This window comes from Oncorhynchus kisutch, linkage group LG28 (genome assembly GCF_002021735.2).
Source record: "Oncorhynchus kisutch isolate 150728-3 linkage group LG28, Okis_V2, whole genome shotgun sequence".
In the NCBI taxonomy this organism is placed as follows: Eukaryota; Metazoa; Chordata; class Actinopteri; order Salmoniformes; family Salmonidae; genus Oncorhynchus; species Oncorhynchus kisutch.
The window spans coordinates 8,116,210-8,134,603 of NC_034201.2; the positions used below are offsets into that span (position 1 = coordinate 8,116,210).

Consider the following 18,394-nt stretch of genomic DNA (forward strand, 5'->3'; position numbering starts at 1 on the left):
CGTTGTATCTGTCGAACTGCTTTGCTTTATCTTGGCCAGGTCGCAATTGTTAATGAGAACTTGTTCTCAACTTGCCTACCTGGTTAAGGTAAAGGTAAAAGAAATAAATAAATAAATAAATACATTTCCTTCTATGAACTGTAATTCAGTAAAATCTTTGAAATTGTTGCATGTTGAGTTTATATTTTTGTTCACTCCATTTACATATTATGTGATCTCTAACGTGTCACAGATGAGTCTTCACCACAGTGGCCTGTCACTTAGTTGGCAACATCATTGGGTTGTTACAACTGATGGTGGTCAGGGCTGGTTGGGGGAAGCTGGTGATCAGGGATGGAAGGGGACTGGTGGTCAGAGCCAGGAAGGAAAAGTTGCAGGTCAGGGGAGAGTTTCTTGCTGACCCTCCTGCAGGCACTGAAGAATATACTGTACGGGACAAAGGAGAGGAGGAACCCCAGCCAGGTAGAAGGCCATGTAGTAATCTCCAAAGTGGTCATGGTCTGTCATGGAGTAGTCCAGTGAATACATACTACTCAGTATCACACAGAGAGGCATCATTGAGGAGCACTTCATGATGATTCAATCACAACTGACAAAAGCAGTGTCAAAGATAAACCAATTGTACAATAAGGCTCATGCATGTATAGAGTAGGACAATAGATCAACTAAAGTTTACAACAGGGTGTATGTGATTTAAAAAAAAGCACATCAAATTAGTGGCCCATTTTATTACTGCCCGAAACGAGGTGAAGGGAGGGTAGACCTGTGAGGGGGGGTCCGGCAGTCATTGGGAGGGCCTTGAGGCCCAGCAGGTAGCCAATGACCTGGGAAGCTCTCAGGAGGCCCACCAGCTCAAAGGCCACAGGGGCCATGAAGCTGACGGAGCTGCCGTCACACAGCCCCCAGCAGTAGACACACTACAACCAGCCCTTCAAACCTGACACACAGAAGAACCAGCATAGATGCCAAGCCCAGCACCATGAAGGAGCCTATCTGGAGGATGATAACAAGGACAGGGTTAAAGAGGTTTGGCCACCACTGTTTCCTTCTAATCCCATTCAACATTGAGTCCTAAGGACAACCTCAGACGACACCACATTATGTTTTTTTTGGAGCAGGTTAGGAGAATTAGCATAGCAGGTTAGGAGACTGAGTTAGCTAAATTGCTCTCCTGACCTGCTACGAAAAGTCACAACCCAATGAAGGAGGACTGCATTCCAATCTTGTTCACAGTAGTTTCTATGTTCTCTTGGATGTGGTTAACTGCAGGAATATCCTGCATACCCCTTGGAGCAGATCTCCCATCCTGCCAAACAGCAGGTGGACCATGTCAGAGAACACCCCAATTCACAGCAGCAGGACACACTCCTTCACTGGGCTCTCAACAAACTGCTCCTCCACAAAAGTCATCTGACAAGAGACATCAATAGGATACACTGAATCAACGGGCAGCTTTTGTAGAACGATCAATATTAACAACAGTATGGCCGGGATTCAAAAAGGCAATGATCCCATGTTCGCAGAGATCGCATTCACGTTAGACTCTGCAGATGTCAGATTAATCGTAAATTCCCTTTAGATGTCAAGCTTGCTTAAACACGCCTTAGACTGAATCCCAGCGAAGGTCAGAAAGATAAAAAATATTTTGACACAAAGGCACAAAGACTGCTGGAAGTAGCGTGTCTGGATCACCAGGGAAGGCATGAAGGCAAAGGAGGAGCCACAGACAAACAGAACCCCATAGGCGAAGTACCACAAACCCTTGAACCTTGGACACAAAAAAACAGCAACAAGATGTTTAGTATTTATTACATCAAATTAATGTAAAAAAAATTGTGAATAGATTTGATTGAATTCTTGAAAATAAATGACAATTATATCCCTTGGATTTGCAGATTAACCAGTTTTCCTGTGCAATAATTTATGAGAGAAAATATGGTTAGACTAGAATTCTCCTAAAATTACATGGTGATCGTAATTGTCCAAAAAAAGTCACCCTGCAGTCGAAGTGATCTGTGGACATGCTGACCAGGAGGCAGCAGTGTAAAGTACAAATACGTTAAAGTACTACTTAAGTATTTTGGGGGGGTATTTGTACTTTACAGAATTAGAAACAATTAATACTTTTACTTTTTATACCTAAGTATATTTAAAACCAAATACTTTTAGACTTTTACTCAAGTAGTATTTTACTGGGTGACTTTCACTGAGTCATTTTCTATTAAGGTATCTTTACTTTTACTCAAGTGTGCCAATTGCATATTTTTTCCACCACCACCAGGGGGAGGCAGAGACAGATCATACCCAATGGCCAAAGCACCAACCCAGGTTGAGAAGAGAAGAGAGAAGGGGGGTGACGATCCTCCAATTTCTTATTTATAGGGTAATACAGCCGTACAGTTATGAGGTATTTTGTGGGAGAAGCAAGTATGAACATGATTGTGTGTTTGTGCATGTGTGTTTGTGCTTGTCCAATCATCTGCGTCAAGCAGAGTGGCCCCACTGGCATCATGCCTCATCAATGTCTGAACAAATCAAAACCGATCATCTACTCACAGCGTTGTCTGAACAATAGATACCCAAGCAAAACTGACCTTTCACCTATTGCAAATGTAGAAATGTCATTATTTGAGTTCTGATGAGCATTAACTAGCATATATGTATGATTCCAAAAGACCTCTGAGTGCCGAAGATTGATCCATTACACCAGGTGGCTGCCAGGACAAAAACCCTCCCTCTGGGAACGACTCCAGGTCAGGATCTGGATTTGCATGGGCACATGGGACAGTCTGAGATGATGGACTTTTGTCTTCCTCTGTATCAAAGTCAAGACAACTTCCATTGCTTTTACAATTTCTCCATGCTCATGATATAAATACATCCATAAGACAGTTCAGCAACACTTCATTGCAAGAGCAAACAATATACACTTGGAGGACAGTCGTCCTGACCGGCCACATGATGGTGCCAAATAACATACATTTCAAGACCTCTGAAACATCAATCACTGCAAATACAATACTGTAAACAAAATACCAAACAACTTATAGTGACTTATAGCTATAGAGCAGTAAATAAATGTATTAAACATAGCATTAGTTCAACACCATCCAATGCATTCCATTTTAACAGGCTGGGGAATTCTATGCAAAGCACTTAAAAGATACATTTGACTGGAAGCAATGGCATCAAACTAAAACTACAAAAACCGACTCCAGTAAGTATAATTTGTGATATAAATGAAAGACATGTGGAAAGTAAACCAACCGGAAAGAGCTATGGCATTTCTTAAGTCTATACTGTGTAACGTAAAACCGGGAGTTTTACATTCCGTAAATGGTTTGGTAAGAACACTTCCTATTCTACTGAGTAACATATCGATACATAAGAGATGAATATCAGCATACAAGTCCATACAATTCTGTCTTGAATATGAAATTACACAGAGCTTTGCTGTCTCATCCTCATGTTGTGTCTGTGCATGGGTGTCTTCATGGGTGCTTCAAATAAGTGAGAAGACCAGTCTAACTCTGATCTCTTTATCATTTGTCTGCCCAAAGATAATACTACTGGTTCTCTCTTGTTTTATTGAAATGACTGCGAGCAGAGAGTCCTTTGGAATATTCCATCAGTTTGTGTAGGGGACCGAAAGGCATCATTTCCCCCTCTCTGGCTTTCCACCTAAGAGACAGAGAGAAGATCAAGATATGCAATGATCCTTCACCAGTATTTCAGTGCTTAAATAGACAGTTTTGTGTGCGCATACTCACTTTCTCCATAGTGCCCACCCAAACAGAGACAGGATCAACATAGAGATGATGATCCCGATGACCACGGCACAGCCCACCACAGCATCTGACTCTGTATCTAGGGAAAGATATGGGTTCAGAGACTCCTCCTTACATGAAATACACAGAGTGTACAAACCATTATGAAAAGCTATTATCCCTTATTGATTGAGGAGACCGGTTAAAAGAAGAAGGATTTTAAAACTTTGAGACAATTGAGATATGGATTGTGTATGTGTGCCATTCAGAGGGTGAGTGGGCGAGACAAAAGATTTAAGTGCCTTTGAACGGGGTATGGTAGTAGGTGCCATGCGCACCAGTTTGAGTGTGTCAAGAACTGCAACACTGCTGGGTTTTTCACCCTCAACAGTTTCCCTTAGTGTATCAAGAATGGTCCACCGCACAAAGGACATCCAGCCATCTTGACAACTGTGGGAAGCATTGGAGTCAACAAGGGCCAGCATCCCTGTTGGAATGCTTTTAACACCTTGTAGAGTCCATGCCCGACAAATTGAGGCACAACTCAATATTAGGAAGGTGTTAATGTTTTGTACACTCAGTTTATATGCATACAGTTGAAGTCGGAAGTTTACATACACCTTAGCCAAATACATTTAAACTCAGTTTTTCACAATTCCTGACATTTAATCAGAGTAAAAATGTCCTGTCTTAGGTCAGTTCGGATCACCACTTTATTTTAGAATTAAAAAAATAATAATAGTACAGAGAATGATTTATTTCAGCTTTTCTTTCTTTCCTCACATTCCCAGTGGGTCAGAAGTTTACATACACTCACTTAGTATTTGGTAGCATTGCCTTTCAATTGTTTAACTTGGGTCAAACGTTTCAGGTAGCCTTCCACAAACTTCACACAATAAGTTGGGTGAATTTTGGCCCGTTCATTCTGACAGAGCTGGTGTAACGGAGTCAGGTTTGTAGGCCTCCTTGCTCGCACACGCTTTTTCAGTTCTGCCTACAGATTTTCTATAGGATTGAGGTCAGGGCTTTGTGATGGCCACTCCAATACCTTGACTTTGTTGTCCTTAAGCCATTTTGCCACAACTTTGGAAGTATGCTTAGGGTCATTGTCCATTTGGAAGACCCATTTGCGACCAAGCTGTCTTGAGATTTTGCTTCAATTTATCCACCTAATTTCCCCACCTCATGATGCCATCTATTTTGTGAAGTGCACCAGTACCTCCTGCAGCAAAGCACCCCCAAAACATGATGCTTCTCCGTTGGGATGGTGTTCTTCGGCTTGCAAGCGTCTCCCTTTTTCCTCCAAACATAACAATGGTCATTATGGCCAAACAGTTCTATTTTTGTTTCATCAGACCCGAGGACATTTCTCCAAAAAGTATTATCTTTGTCCCCATGTGCAGTAGCAAACCGTAGTCTGGATTTTTTAATGGTGGTTTTGGAGCAGTGGCTTCTTCCTTGCTGAGCAGCCTTTCAGGTTATGTCAATATAAGACTGGTTTTACTGTGGATAAAGATACTTTTGTACCCGATTCCTTCAGCATCTTCACAATGTTCTTTGCTGTTGTTCTGGGATTGATTTGCACTTTTAGCCCCAAAGTACGTTAATCTCTAGGAGACAGAACCCGTCTTCTTCCTGAGCGGTATGACGGCTGCATGGTCCCATGGTGTTTATACTTGCGTACTATTGTTTGTACAGATGAACGTGGTACCTTCAGGCGTTTGGAAATTGCTCCCAAGGATGAACCAGACTTGTGGAGGTCTACAATATCTTTTCTGAGGTCTTGGCTGATTTATTTTGAGTAACCCATGATGTCAAGCAAAGAGGCACTGAGTTTGAAGGAAGGCCTTGAAATACATCCACAGGTCCACCTCCAATTGACTCAAATGATGTCAATTAGCCTCTCAGAAGCTTCTAAAGCCATGACATAATTTTCTGGAATTTTCCAAGGTGTTTAAAAGACACAGTCAACTTACTGTATGTAAACTTCTGACCCACTGGAATTGTGACACAGTGAATTGTAAGTGAAATAATCTGCCTCTTAACAATTGTTGGAAAAATTACTTGTGTCATGCACAAAGTAGATGTCCTAACCGACTTGCCAAAACTATAGTTTGTTAACAAGAAATTTGTGGAGTGGTTGAAAAATGAGTTTTAATGACTCCAACCTAAGTGTATGTAAACTTCCCACTTCAACTGTATATACAGGGGGGGAAATATGCATGGAGGAGAACAAACAGGCACATCTATGAATTGAATTTAAGGATATACACCAGGAGATGATTTCTGTATGGAGAAATCTGTTACCTGAGTGACAGGACCAATGGCTCCAGTCACTCCATAAGCCTCTGTCAGCACAGTAGTGGTGCATCCTAGACCTGACCCGGAAGCACTTCCTCCGGGCACCATCCATTGAAAGGGAAGTCAGCGTCATCTCATTGGTTACGTTCCTCTGCTGCTGGTGACAGGAACAATATCAGATCTGAACAAAACTTCAGAGAGATTTTAGTCTTTTCTTTAACCAATAATATTATTATTTTCTCCTTCAATGGTTATATTCAATGATGTTATGTGTCAAAACAAAATGAGAACTATGTTCAGTACAGTATGTGATCTGAGATCATGCATTTCTGTCTTTACTATTTTTTAAATTTCACCTTTATTTAACCAGGTAGGTAAGTTGAGAACAAGTTCTCATTCACAATTGTGACCTGGCTAAGATAAAGCATAGCAGTTCGACACATACAACAACACAGAGTAAAATGGAGTAAAACAAACATGGAGTAAAACAAACATACAGTCAATAATACAGTAGAAAAATAAGTATATATACAATGTGAGCAAGTGAGGTGAGATAAGGGAGGTAAAGGCAAAAAAGGCCATGGTGGTGAAGTAAATACAATATAGCAAGTAAAACACTGGAATGGGTGATTTGCAGTAGAAGAATGTGCAAGGTAGAGATAGAAATAATGGATGCAAAGGAGCAAAATAAATAAATAAATAAATAAAGTAGGGAAAGAGGTAGTTGTTTGGGCTAAATTATAGATGGCCTATGTACAGGTGCAGTAATATATGAGCTGCTCTGACAGCTGGTGCTTAAAGCTAGTGAGGGAGATGTTTCCAGTTTCAGAAATGTTTGTAGTTCATTTCAGTCATTGGCAGCAGAGAACTGGAAGGAGAGGCGGCCAAAGGAAGAATTGGTTTTGGGGGTGACCAGAGAGATATACCTGCTGGAGCGCGTGCTACAGGTGGGTGCTGCTATGGTGACTAGCGAGCTGAGATAAGAAGGGACTTTACCTAGCAGGGTCTTGTAGATGACATGGAGCCAGTGGATTTGGCGATGAGTATGAAGCGAGGGCCAGCCAACGAGAGCATACAGGTCGCAGTGGTGGGTAGTATTTGGGGCTTTGGTGACAAAACGGATGGCACTGTAATAGACTGCATCCAATTTATTGAGTAGGGTATTGGAGGCTATTTTGTAAATGACATCGCCGAAGTCGAGGATTGATAGGATGGTCAGTTTTACAAGGTTATGTTTGGCAGCATGAGTGAAGGATGCTTTGTTGCGAAATAGGAAGCCAATTCTAGATTTAACTTTGGATTGGAGATGTTTGATATGGGTCTGGAAGGAGAGTTTACAGTCTAACCAGACACCTAAGTATTTGTAGTTGTCCACGTATTCTAAGTCAGAGCCGTCCAGAGTAGTGATGTTGGACAGGCGGGCAGGTGCAGGCTGCGATCGGTTGAAGAGCATGCATTTAGTTGTACTTGTATTTAAGAGCAATTGGAGGCCACGGAAGGAGAGTTGTAAGGCATTGAAGCTCGCCTGGCGGTTAACAGAGTGTCCAAAGAAGGGCCGGAAGTATACAGAATGGTGTCATCTGCGTAGAGGTGGATCAGAGACTCACCAGCAGCAAGAGCGACATCATTGATGTATACAGAGAAGAGAGTCGGTCCAAGAATTGAACCCTGTGGCGATTTGACACACTGAACTCTATCAGAGAAGTAGTTGGTGAACCAGGCGAGGCAATCATTTGAGAAACCAAGGCTGTCGAGTCTGCCGATGAGGATGTGGTGATTGACAGAGTTGAAAGCCTTGGCCAGATCAATGAATACGGCTGCACAGTAATGTTTCTTATCGATGGCGGTTAAGATATCATTTAGGACCTTGAGCGTGGCTGAGGTGCACCCATGATTCGAAATGGTCTGTAATCTGTTTGTTGACTTGGCTTTCGAAGACTTTAGAAAAGCAGGGTAGGATAGATATAGGTCTGTAGCAGTTTGGGTCAAGAGTGTCCCCCCCTTTGAAGAGGGGGATGACTGCAGCTGCTTTCCAATCTTTGGGAATCTCAGACGACACGAAATAGAGGTTGAACAGGCTAGTAATAGGGGTGGCAACAATTTTGGCAGATAATTTTAGAAAGAAAGGGTCCAGATTGTCTAGCCCGGCTGATTTGTAGGGGTCCAGATTTTGCAGCTCTTTCAGAACATCAGCTGACTGGATTTGGGAGAAGGAGGAATGGGGAAGGCTTGGGCGATTTGCTGTGGGGGGTGCAGTGCTGTTGACCGGGGTAGGGGTAGCCAGGTGGAAAGCATGGCCAGCCGTAGAAAAAAGCTCTTTGAACTTCTCAATTATAGTGGATTTATCGGTGGTGAAAGTGTTTCCTATCTTCAGTGCAGTGGGCAGCTGGGAGGAGGTGTTCTTATTGTCCATGGACTTTACAGTGTCCCAGAACTTTTTGGAGTTGCAGGAAGCAAATTTCTGCTTGAAAATGTCTAACTGCCTGTGTATATTGGTTTCCAGCTTTCCTGAAAAGTTGCATATCACGGGGCTGTTCGATGCTAATGCAGAACGCCATAGGATGTTTTTGTGTTGGTTAAGGGCAATCAGGTCTGGAGAGAACCAAGGGCTATATCTGTTCCTGGTTCTAAATTTCTTGAATGGGGCATGCTTATTTAAGATGGTGAGGAAGGCATTTAAAAAGAATAACCAGGCATCCTCTACTGACGGGATGAGATCTATATCCTTCCAGGATCCCCCCGGCCAGGTCGATTAGAAAGGCCTGCTCGCTGAAGTGTTTCAGGGAGCGTTTGACAGTGATGAGTGGAGGTGGTTTGACCGCTGACCCATTACGGATGCAGGCAATGAGGCAGTGATCACTGAGATCTTGGTTGAAAACAGCAGAGGTGTATTTAGAGGGCAAGTTGGTTAGGATGATATCTATGAGGGTGCCCGTGTTTACGGCTTTAGGGTGGTACCTGGTAGGTTCATTGATAATTTGTGTGAAATTGAGGGCATCAAGTTTAGATTGTAGCATGTTCCAGTTTTGGTCACCTAGTAGCACGAGCTCTGAAGATAGATGGCAGGCAATCAGTTCACATATGGTGTCCAGAGCACAGCTGGGGGCAGAGGGTGGTCTATAGAAGGCGGCAATGGTGATAGACTTGTTTTTAGAGAGGTGGATTTTTAAAAGTAAAAGTTCACATTTTTGGGGTACAGACCTGGATAGTAGGACAGAACTCTGCAGGCTATCTTTGCAGTAGATTGCAACACCGCCCACTATACCTTGCAGACTGAGCCAAGTTGCTACGCTACCTGTTATCTCAGGGAATTACACAATGTTTTGACACATAACGTCATTGGAGGTATTGAGAGACAGGTTCAAGAAGGACATACCAACAACGGCTGCCCGCCTACGCCCTCCTCTCTGGCTTCCACTTCATACTCAAGGCAGTGGCTGGGAATCCTCTCGTTGGGCAAGTCCCACTGCACCTGGAGCCTCCTGTCTGGACTAGCTTCCAGATGCACTGTCTCAATGGCTGCAGGTTTCACTAGAGTACAGAGAGGCCCAAAGGAGTCAGTGGATTATTTACAAAGAAACCAGAACGGAGAAGACAATGATGTCATTGCAAGTACCGGTGGGTGTAATGAGACCGGAGGAGAGATTAGACTGTGCAGATAATATCTGGATGTGCTATGAACAAAGGACGTTATAAAAAAGAACATTGTGTGCAGCTGAAGAATGTTTATGTGAAGAAAATCTAGCAGCATTGCATTGAATAAGTGAGGCATATCATGCCTTGTTGTGAAGTTGAGTGTTAAGTACCATAATTCTGAATTTGCAGGGAGAAGAACGCCGACCTCAAGACCACCTTGGGAGAGGAGCTGTTTATGCATATGTTGAAATCACTGAATTCTGAGAGAGATTCCTCTGTGAATTTGCAGCCAGTCCTGACCCCATTGGAGTGGATGTACTGAGGACACTCCTCAGCTTGCTCCATCTCCCGATGCCTGGAGAAGCACACAGACACACTCAGGCATCAAAACACGCCACATTTGTCCAGTATATAACAGGTACAGACATGTAGGTAGGCCATACATTAGGAGAGATGTTCTAACGTACCCATTTAGGGTGACCTACCAAAAGTACAGGCTGTACTGGGATTGGGTTGGCTCCTCCAAGCCCGTCTCCCAGGTGCACTCCATGAACTCCTTCTGATAAAACACACAACCAAACCCCTGGACCCTGGAGCCAACTGGGCCTGGAAGCAAATTAAAAGAGGTTAAGAGATAAATAGATGGTTGAAGCTGGTCGACCAAATCGAACCGCCCCATTCCGCCCCTGTCAATAATGGTGCCTGTAGAGAATTCCAGCTATACAGCACTCAATCATTGTTCATTCCTATATAGGATGATAAGAGGATAGAACGAATCTCGCTTTCTGTCAGCCTATTGGTGTCATTTAATCCAAACAATTCCATATCTACAAAAGCACATTGTCCTCCTGACCTCACCTGTGTTATTGGGTGGCAGAACCATCTGTGTGAAGGGGCTCTTGAGCTCAGTGCCGTTGGTGCAGGCTCCCTTCAGTAAGGTGGAAATCCGCACCCTGACCTCCTTCTCCAGGTCAAACTGAGCACGGTACCATGTCCGTACAGTCCTGATCACCTAACCATTCACAGACAATATCACATTAATATTATGCATACCTGGCACCTGGCCATTACTACTATATTGAAAAGATTTTAAAAAATCTCCAATGTATTCATGATGTTCTCATGAATACATTCATGAATATTTCATTCTTACTCCCCCTAAAAATGCTGTAGGATGTTTTACATTCACAGGAAAAAACCCAGAATATTTCCATTGAATCTAAATACAATTACAGCTAATCAACCACAAATCTAGACAGATTTTAGGAGATGATATCATTGGGAAATATTGACTTCTAATGTAAATCATAACTGGTTTTGGCAGGATGTTTATGGATGGTGTATCACGTTCCTCTGTTATTCTGTGTATAAGAATACCATAGCATTAGGACACACAGTCCAAAGTGTTGGCAGGATAAGAAGAACGCCGGGAGGTAGGTACACGTTTGACAATGTCTAGTTTTGTGTCCAGTGACTTACAGTCCATCTGCTCTGATATGTGTTGAAGTACTCCAGATGGTATCTCATGGAGCAGGCAGTCAAGTTGGTCAGGCTGGCTGGAGCCGTCCAGTGGATGTAGAGCAGCCCGAGGTGGCCAGGGTCATCAATCCCAATGTTCTCAGGAGGATCCACTGGAAGTCAATGAGGTACACAGTATTTTCAGGTCAAAGGTTAATAGAGCAAAAGGCACCTGCAAGCTTGCAGTAAGCATTAAGAGGCAATCTGTGATTGGTTCATCAATTCATTATATATATTGTTGTAACCCATCCGAAGCCAAAATATAAGCTTGTTTTATCTATTGTTTGTAAACCATTTAATTGTAAATAAGCACGTTATAGCCTCTACATGGTTAGAGCTATAATTTCGTAATTATGGATGCTCAGTCCTTGCAGCCAGTTTAGGTCGGCGGGAAAGCGGCTGTGGGAGGTCAAAATGCATGCGCGCTACACCGTCACATGGCCCCTCAGCATCAACGAGTCGGCTGTAGATGTTGTAGATATTGAAATTGGGACCCAAATAGCACACACGTCTGCCGAACGTAGTTACGATGTACACATGATACATCGGGAATATGTGGTATAGTATTGAGAGCATTAGCACATTGCCTACATTCTACATCGTTTATATAAATAGGCCAGGCATCAACATTCTATTCAGATGTCTCGGCGTCATTTTACCAATGTACAAACGCTCTCCAAACGACATATTCCCTACGCATTTTGATATGTCGGCCAAAGATTTGCGTGCTGACTGGCGTCGAGTGTCACAATGCAGTCTTCTCTGGGTGTATAATCATTCTGCACCCGTGGGGGCCACATATCGCAACTTTAAGGCATAGCTTACCAATGGACAGTCAACATTTTCAGGTCATGGTTGGCAATACTTTTATCAGAAAATATCATTAAAAAAATGAATAAAAGCGCGTTTTCTGATTACAGTACTTGTCCCATGCATTCTTTTCACCTTATTTTGTAAATACATTCATCACATATTCAAATCAAATTTTATTCGTCACATGCGCCGAATACAACAGACCTTACAGTGAAATGCTAATTTACAAGCCCTTCACCAACATTGCAGTTTTAAGAAGAATAAGTGTTAAGAAATTATTTACCAAAATAAACTGAAGCAAAACAAAAAAAAACAAGGTAAATAAATAGAAAAGGTAGGTTTTCCTTTTGTCCAGGTGGGAAATGCTCGGATTCACATCCTGGTAATCCGTCTGTTCCTGCAGCCTTGGGAATGTTGACCTGTTTCAAGGTCTTACTCACGTCGGCTACGGAGAGCATGATCACATAGTCGTGCGTTTGTGGTGGTAAATAGACAGCTAAAATATAGATGAAAACCCTCTTGGTAAATAGCGGCTGAAGGGAAAATGTGATCTAATCCAGATCTCTTGGCGACATCTTGCCAATGTGCAAACACTCTCTGTGATGCTGAGCGGCCATGTGACTGTGCAGTGGGCTTTCATTTCAACCTCCCACACTCACCACCACCCACCTAGCCATGTGCTGTCTGGATATAACCACCTATATAGCTTATATATAGGGGTGGCAGGGTAGAATAGTGGTTAGAGCGTTGGAAGGTTGGGAGTTCAAACCCCCGAGCTGACAAGGTACAAATCTGTCGTTCTGCCCCTGAACAGGCAGTTAACCCACTGTTCCTAGGCCGTCATTGAAAATAAGAATGTGTTCTTAACTGACTTACTGAGTTAAATAAAGGTTAAATAAAGGTTAAATAAAGGTTAAATAAAATAAAAAATATATATAGTACAGTGTATTTGACAGCCCATCACATTCTTGTACAAACATAACTTTGAATGGAAATCTGCCTGGTATTATGAGATATTACACAGTAAAACAGTGATTAATGAATGGAAAGATACCTGCAGAGACTAACCTGTAAATTGTTGTGACTTGATGCACTGACTCCAATCAGATATAAGCATTAATATGGCTGTCAACTGCCACGTTTTACTCTTCAACATTCTTCTGGCCCCTGGAACATCATGAATGTAATTGTAGAATTTACTATTGATAAATCAATCATATCTATCCAGTGTTGGGGAAGCTACAGTACTCTGAAAATAAAGTTTACTAAGATACCAATTATTAATAAACACTGGAAGAAGTTAAGCTACAATACAACTACAAATAAATAACATAGTTTACTTCACTAAAGTCACTTTGAAAAAGTAGTTCACCACATCCAAACAATTTTGTGAAAAATTATCATATCTTAATCTGAAATATCAGACTACAAATTGCAAGACAGATCAATCTGAGGTCATATGTTAACAGAATGTGTAATTTAGCCTTTTAAACACAAAAACAATGTTTCAATTGAGAATTAGGCAGGTCTGCCCACTTCGCTTACAATTTGTTATTTTTGCAATAAAATGAGTGGTTTCATTAGTTGTTTGGGTTGGGTTGTTGAAATATGGTCTCAGAGTATTTTGTATAATTCTGTACGTAAATCTGAGAAATCAGTATCATGTATTACTATGGTATGTATTCATTTGTGGATGTCCATCACCGATTTTGTATGATATGTTAAGAATTACAATTGGTAGTATATGTTACGAATTTGCAAAATGTACAATATACTAGGAATTTTCTAAATGTAAAATATGTAAAGAATTTGCTCAAATGTATGATATATTAAGAATTCTAGCTAGGTGACTAGGTGACTAACATTAGCTAGCTCGCTACCGTTAGCAAGGCTAGGGGTTAGGATTAGGGGTTAGGGTTAAGTTTAAGAGTTAGGTTAAAGGGTTAAGGTTAGGGTTAGCTAAAAGGGTTAATGTTGGGGTTATGCGAAGGGATGGCTAAAAGGGTTAAGGTTAGAGTGAGGGGAAGGGTTAGCTAACATGCTAAGTTGTTGCAAAGTAGCAAAACATTTGTAAGTAGTTGAAAAGTTGCTAAAATGCTAAAGTTGTCTGTGATGAGATTTGAACATGCAACCTTTGATTTGCTAGATGTTTGCGTTATATGTATTACAGCACTTTTTGTACATAGTTCCCCGATTTTAGGGGACCAAAAGTATTGGGACATTCACTTACATGTGTTTTAAAGATGGTAAAAAGTTAAGTATTTGGTGCTATATTCACAGCATGCAATGACTACATCAAGCTTGACTCTACAAATTTGTTGGATGCGTTTGCTGTTCGTTTTGGTGACATTTCAGATTATTTTGTGGCCAATAGAAATGAATGGTAAATAATGTGTCATTTTGGAGTCACTTTTATTGTAAATAAGAATAGAATGTCTGATAGGTGAGAATTGTCTGTTAATTGAATGATTACAATATTCTGCCCTGAAACATATAATTGTATGGAATTGATTAGAATGTATAAAATCATAATCAATAAATGTGTAGTCCTAGTCAGAATTAGGGTAAAGACAATATGTCTTTATGGTATTTTAAACACAGACTGTGTCTGAGCTTGGTGCCGACCTGACTAGAGATTTGGGAGAGAACGGGGAGTACGTCTCAAGGACAAGGTCACTATCTCTGTCGGCTGGGTAGTGAGACAGACAGTGTGTGCATAGCAGGACATGTGTGTGCGTCTGTTTGTGTGCGTGTGTGTGTGCGTATGGCTGTGTGTATGTGTGGGCGTGCGAAGTCAGTATAAAATTAATTGATTTGTAATTCTTGACTTCAGAACGTTCCGTGAATAAACTTTTTTGACTATTTAGCTGGGCCTCCGTCTGTTTCATTCGACCAGGATCTTACAAATTCTGGTTTGCAGACTGAGAGTAATATAATTTAATTGGGTGATGTACCTGGAGAACATAATTCTCCTATCAATGTCTCTAAACACTTCTACATTAATGTGGATGCTACCATGATTACTGACAATCCTGAATGAATCGTAAATCATGAAGAGTGAGAAAGTTAAAGAAGAACAAATATGATAACCCCCGCCCAAATAAAAATGCTAACTTCCGTTATTGTAATAGTGAGACGTTAGCACAGCGTTTCCTAAACTCGGTCATCGGGACCCCAAGGGGTGCACGCTTTGGTTTTTGTCCTAATCAGCTGATCCAAATTATCAAAGCTTGGTTGATTAGTTGATTATTTTAATCAGCTGTGTAAAGCTAGGGGAAAAAACAAAACTTGCATGCTTGGGGTCCCGAGGACAGAGTTTGGAAACACTTGGTTAGCATGTCTTGGGGTTATGATATTTGTGTGTATATCTTTCTCACTCATCATTATTCACATAAATTCAAGACACTTCACTCAGAGCATTTAGTATTATTTCTGTACGTAAATCCGAGACACTCCATTTGGTATGATATGTTACATTTCTTATGGTATGTATAATTTGTGCATGTCCTACAACCATTTCTCATGATATGTTTACAAATGACAATTGGTATGATATTGTAACAACCCTGGGGTTATAAGCTCGGATATCAACTCTGCTGCTGGAGCATTCTTTTGCGGCACAGTCGATTGCGCGCTGGACTTCGGGCTAGAAGGTTGAGGGTTCGAGACCTGCTCCCTGCTTGTTTCATTACATTGTTGTCAGAAGTGATCGTACCCTGCATCCACGACAGTGCGTGTGCTTGGCCAGTGAGCGCGTTCCTATAAGACGTTGAGTTGCAAGCTAGCGCGAGGACGTGCTCTTTGAAAGGGGGGAGTTGTTTAATGACCCTGGGGTTATAAGCGCGGATATCGACTCTGCCGCTCTAAAATGCTTTTGGGGCACAGAAGGTCAAGGGGTCAAGGCCTGCTCCCTGCCTGTTTCATTACAATATGTTAGGAATTTGCTTAGGAATGTACCACATGTTATGAATTCAAATTTGTGTAGGTGGCTAATGCTAACATTAGTTAGCTGGCTAGGGTGAGGGGTTTGGTTTAAGTTTAGTTAAAAGGGTTAAGATTAGGGGAAGGGTTAGCTAACATGCTAAGTAGTTGCAAAGTAACTAAAAAGTAGTAAGTAGTTGAAAAGTTGCTAATTAGCTAAAATGCTAAAGTTGTCTGTGATTAGATTTAAAAAAAACTTTAGGTTACTAGATGTTCGTGTTAATCACCCACCCTGACCATCCAACCTCCTTTCGTTTTTGCCTTAAGTAACTTTCTGTCTTATGTAACCATACCAAAACATAATATATCATACTAAATTGAACATTCCGGATTTACGTTTACTATGTAACGTGTAATGTGAGACTAGGCTGCGCCAGCTAACGTAGTTTGGCCTGGTATATGCCGAAAATTGAAGTTTGTCAGCGAAGACGGGCGTTTGGCATTCGTTTGAAGATTTAGAAGCTGAGGAACCATTTCACACGGCCTGCGTTTCTGGACTCGGTTGAAGAATTGGGCGCGAGCGATTAGGAGGACTATGTTGGCATCGGCCGAAGAGGGGTGTTCAATGAACTTTGTCAGGACATTGGTCTAAAGAAGAGAGCGGTTTGCATTGTCCATTAAGAGACGGAGTCTGGCTGGAGCCGAAGAATCGTTGCCTAAATACAAACTTGGCGTTCGGACAGAGAGGATTACGTGAACACGCACAGTGTGACGAACTCTGCTGGGTAATTGCGTGACATTCTGTGTTTAATAGCCAAATGGATTATTGTGAACTGCAAACTCTGTGTCAGTTGTGTCCACAGCACGCTCGACCCCATAGTAGGGTATACTACAATACCATGGCTATAATGTAACACATTTGCCTCTAGAAATGTGTTAATGTGCCGGTGGAAATGTTCAACATCCACTGAAGTAGCTAGCTAGCAAATGTACCAGATATCTATAGTAGTTTCCTTGGTAACCAAACAAACAGACTTGCTTCAAACCAGCAGTCCTGGCTTGCTTTTATGAAAATCGAATTCAACAATGCCAATAATGTTTTCAATTCGACTTGCTTTCAAATGCAGCTCAAACATAGAACATGTAAGAAACTATAGCTACTGAATTCTACCGTGGGAAATGATGTTCGTTCTAGAATGCCCTTCAAGACAATCTTTAATAATAATAATAAATGCCAGTAAACGTGCTAACTACTTCAGTGGATTCAATTATAGCCATGGTATAAAAGGGACATATCAAATCGGGGCTCTATGCGTTCTCTGGAAAATAATGAGCGTTCATTATTTTCCATAACGTATAACCCCCTCGTTGATTATCCCGTACTTATTTAAAAATAGGGTTAAATGTGTAATAGTCTTGATATAAATCTTTGTTTATATTCAGAGGGAACTATTAAAACAGACATACATATTTCACGTGACTGTGAAGCAAACTACAATTCACAGCTTTAAAGAATATTGTGAAAATAATACATCGTTGATATACACAAATTATAATCTATTGTACAGTAGCTATATTCATTAAATTCACAGTGGGAAAAATTCTTAAAAATGAGTAAGGGATTAAAATACAGTAGACAAAGTTAATATACAAAGTACATGTTTTTCAAGCATATACGGTAAAGAATGCTTACACAGTGCAAGCATGCTTTTAAATCAAAGTATGTCTATACAAATGCACCCCACAATGAAAATCATAACATTTTATATAAACAGTTTATGAGAATATAAAGATGAGATCATTTGGATCCAATACAGAAAGAACAGAGGATAAAAGTGCATATCCACAGACAAGAAGTACTTACTGTGAATCGAGTCAAGGTCTCAGCGGGGGACATGCACTGTACGCTGCCTGTACTTCTGGACCTTGCCAACCTGTCCTTCCAGCCTCAGAGTGTGGTCATGGATGTATTGAGGTGGAAGGGAAATCAGGGCTGGGCTGTGGCACTGATCTAGATGGGTGGGTGCTTCAGGGTAATGGTTTCTCATCCTGTTGGATGTTTTGGTTTCCCTGTTCCCAGAAATTAGGTCCTGGTTCCTGTGAATAAAGTCGCAACGCTTCTCTTGAAGCTCACAGTAGATTATAGCAACTTGGCGTACACATTGACTCTAAGTACTTTGGTGCACCAGTATCAACCAGTCAGCCTTGATCCAATTTCAGTTACTAGCACTAGAGTTATTGTTGAAACATGTAGCTACCCTTTCCTGTATAAGGACGGAGAGACATTTAACTAATTACATTGTCCTGTGTGACTCGGTAGAGCATGGTGGTTGCAACACAAGTTTGTGGGTTCAATTCCCACTGGGGCCACCCATACCAAAAATTTATGTATGCATGACTGCAAGTCGCTTTGGATAAAAGCGCATTCTAAAAAATGG

General features: G+C 41.4%; 1 protein-coding gene across 2 annotated transcripts; it reads right to left on the bottom strand.

Annotated features, from left to right (window-relative positions):
- Positions 1-1,792: 1,792 nt before the first annotated feature.
- LOC109873157 (interleukin-13 receptor subunit alpha-2-like) lies at positions 1,793-18,096 on the bottom strand. 2 transcript variants are annotated; one of them, XM_020464732.2, is made up of 10 exons: positions 17,821-18,096; positions 13,104-13,202; positions 11,184-11,335; positions 10,563-10,716; positions 10,190-10,310; positions 9,875-10,059; positions 9,445-9,599; positions 6,075-6,222; positions 3,771-3,867; positions 1,793-3,681 (listed from the first exon to the last, which is right to left on the bottom strand). In XM_020464732.2, the coding sequence occupies exons 2-10, from the start codon at positions 13,189-13,191 to the stop codon at positions 3,567-3,569; spliced, it is 1,215 nt and encodes a 404-aa protein (XP_020320321.1). In that variant the 5' UTR covers positions 13,192-13,202; positions 17,821-18,096; the 3' UTR covers positions 1,793-3,566. The 2 variants fall into 2 exon arrangements, with proteins under 2 accessions (XP_020320321.1, XP_031663500.1); XM_031807640.1 differs by lacking the exons at positions 13,104-13,202; positions 17,821-18,096 and adding an exon at positions 12,319-12,716.
- Positions 18,097-18,394: the final 298 nt, after the last annotated feature.

Coding starts and splice junctions, on each gene's coding strand:
- LOC109873157 (XM_031807640.1), bottom strand. CDS start 12,493: ATGCTCTCCGTAGCCGACGTGAGTAAGACCTTGAAACAGGTCAACATT. Junction 10,311..10,562: donor TCTGCCACCCAATAACACAG/GTGAGGTCAGGA, acceptor ATTTGCTTCCAG/GCCCAGTTGGCTCCAGGGTC. Junction 9,600..9,874: donor CCTGCAAATTCAGAATTATG/GTACTTAACACT, acceptor TCTGTACTCTAG/TGAAACCTGCAGCCATTGAG.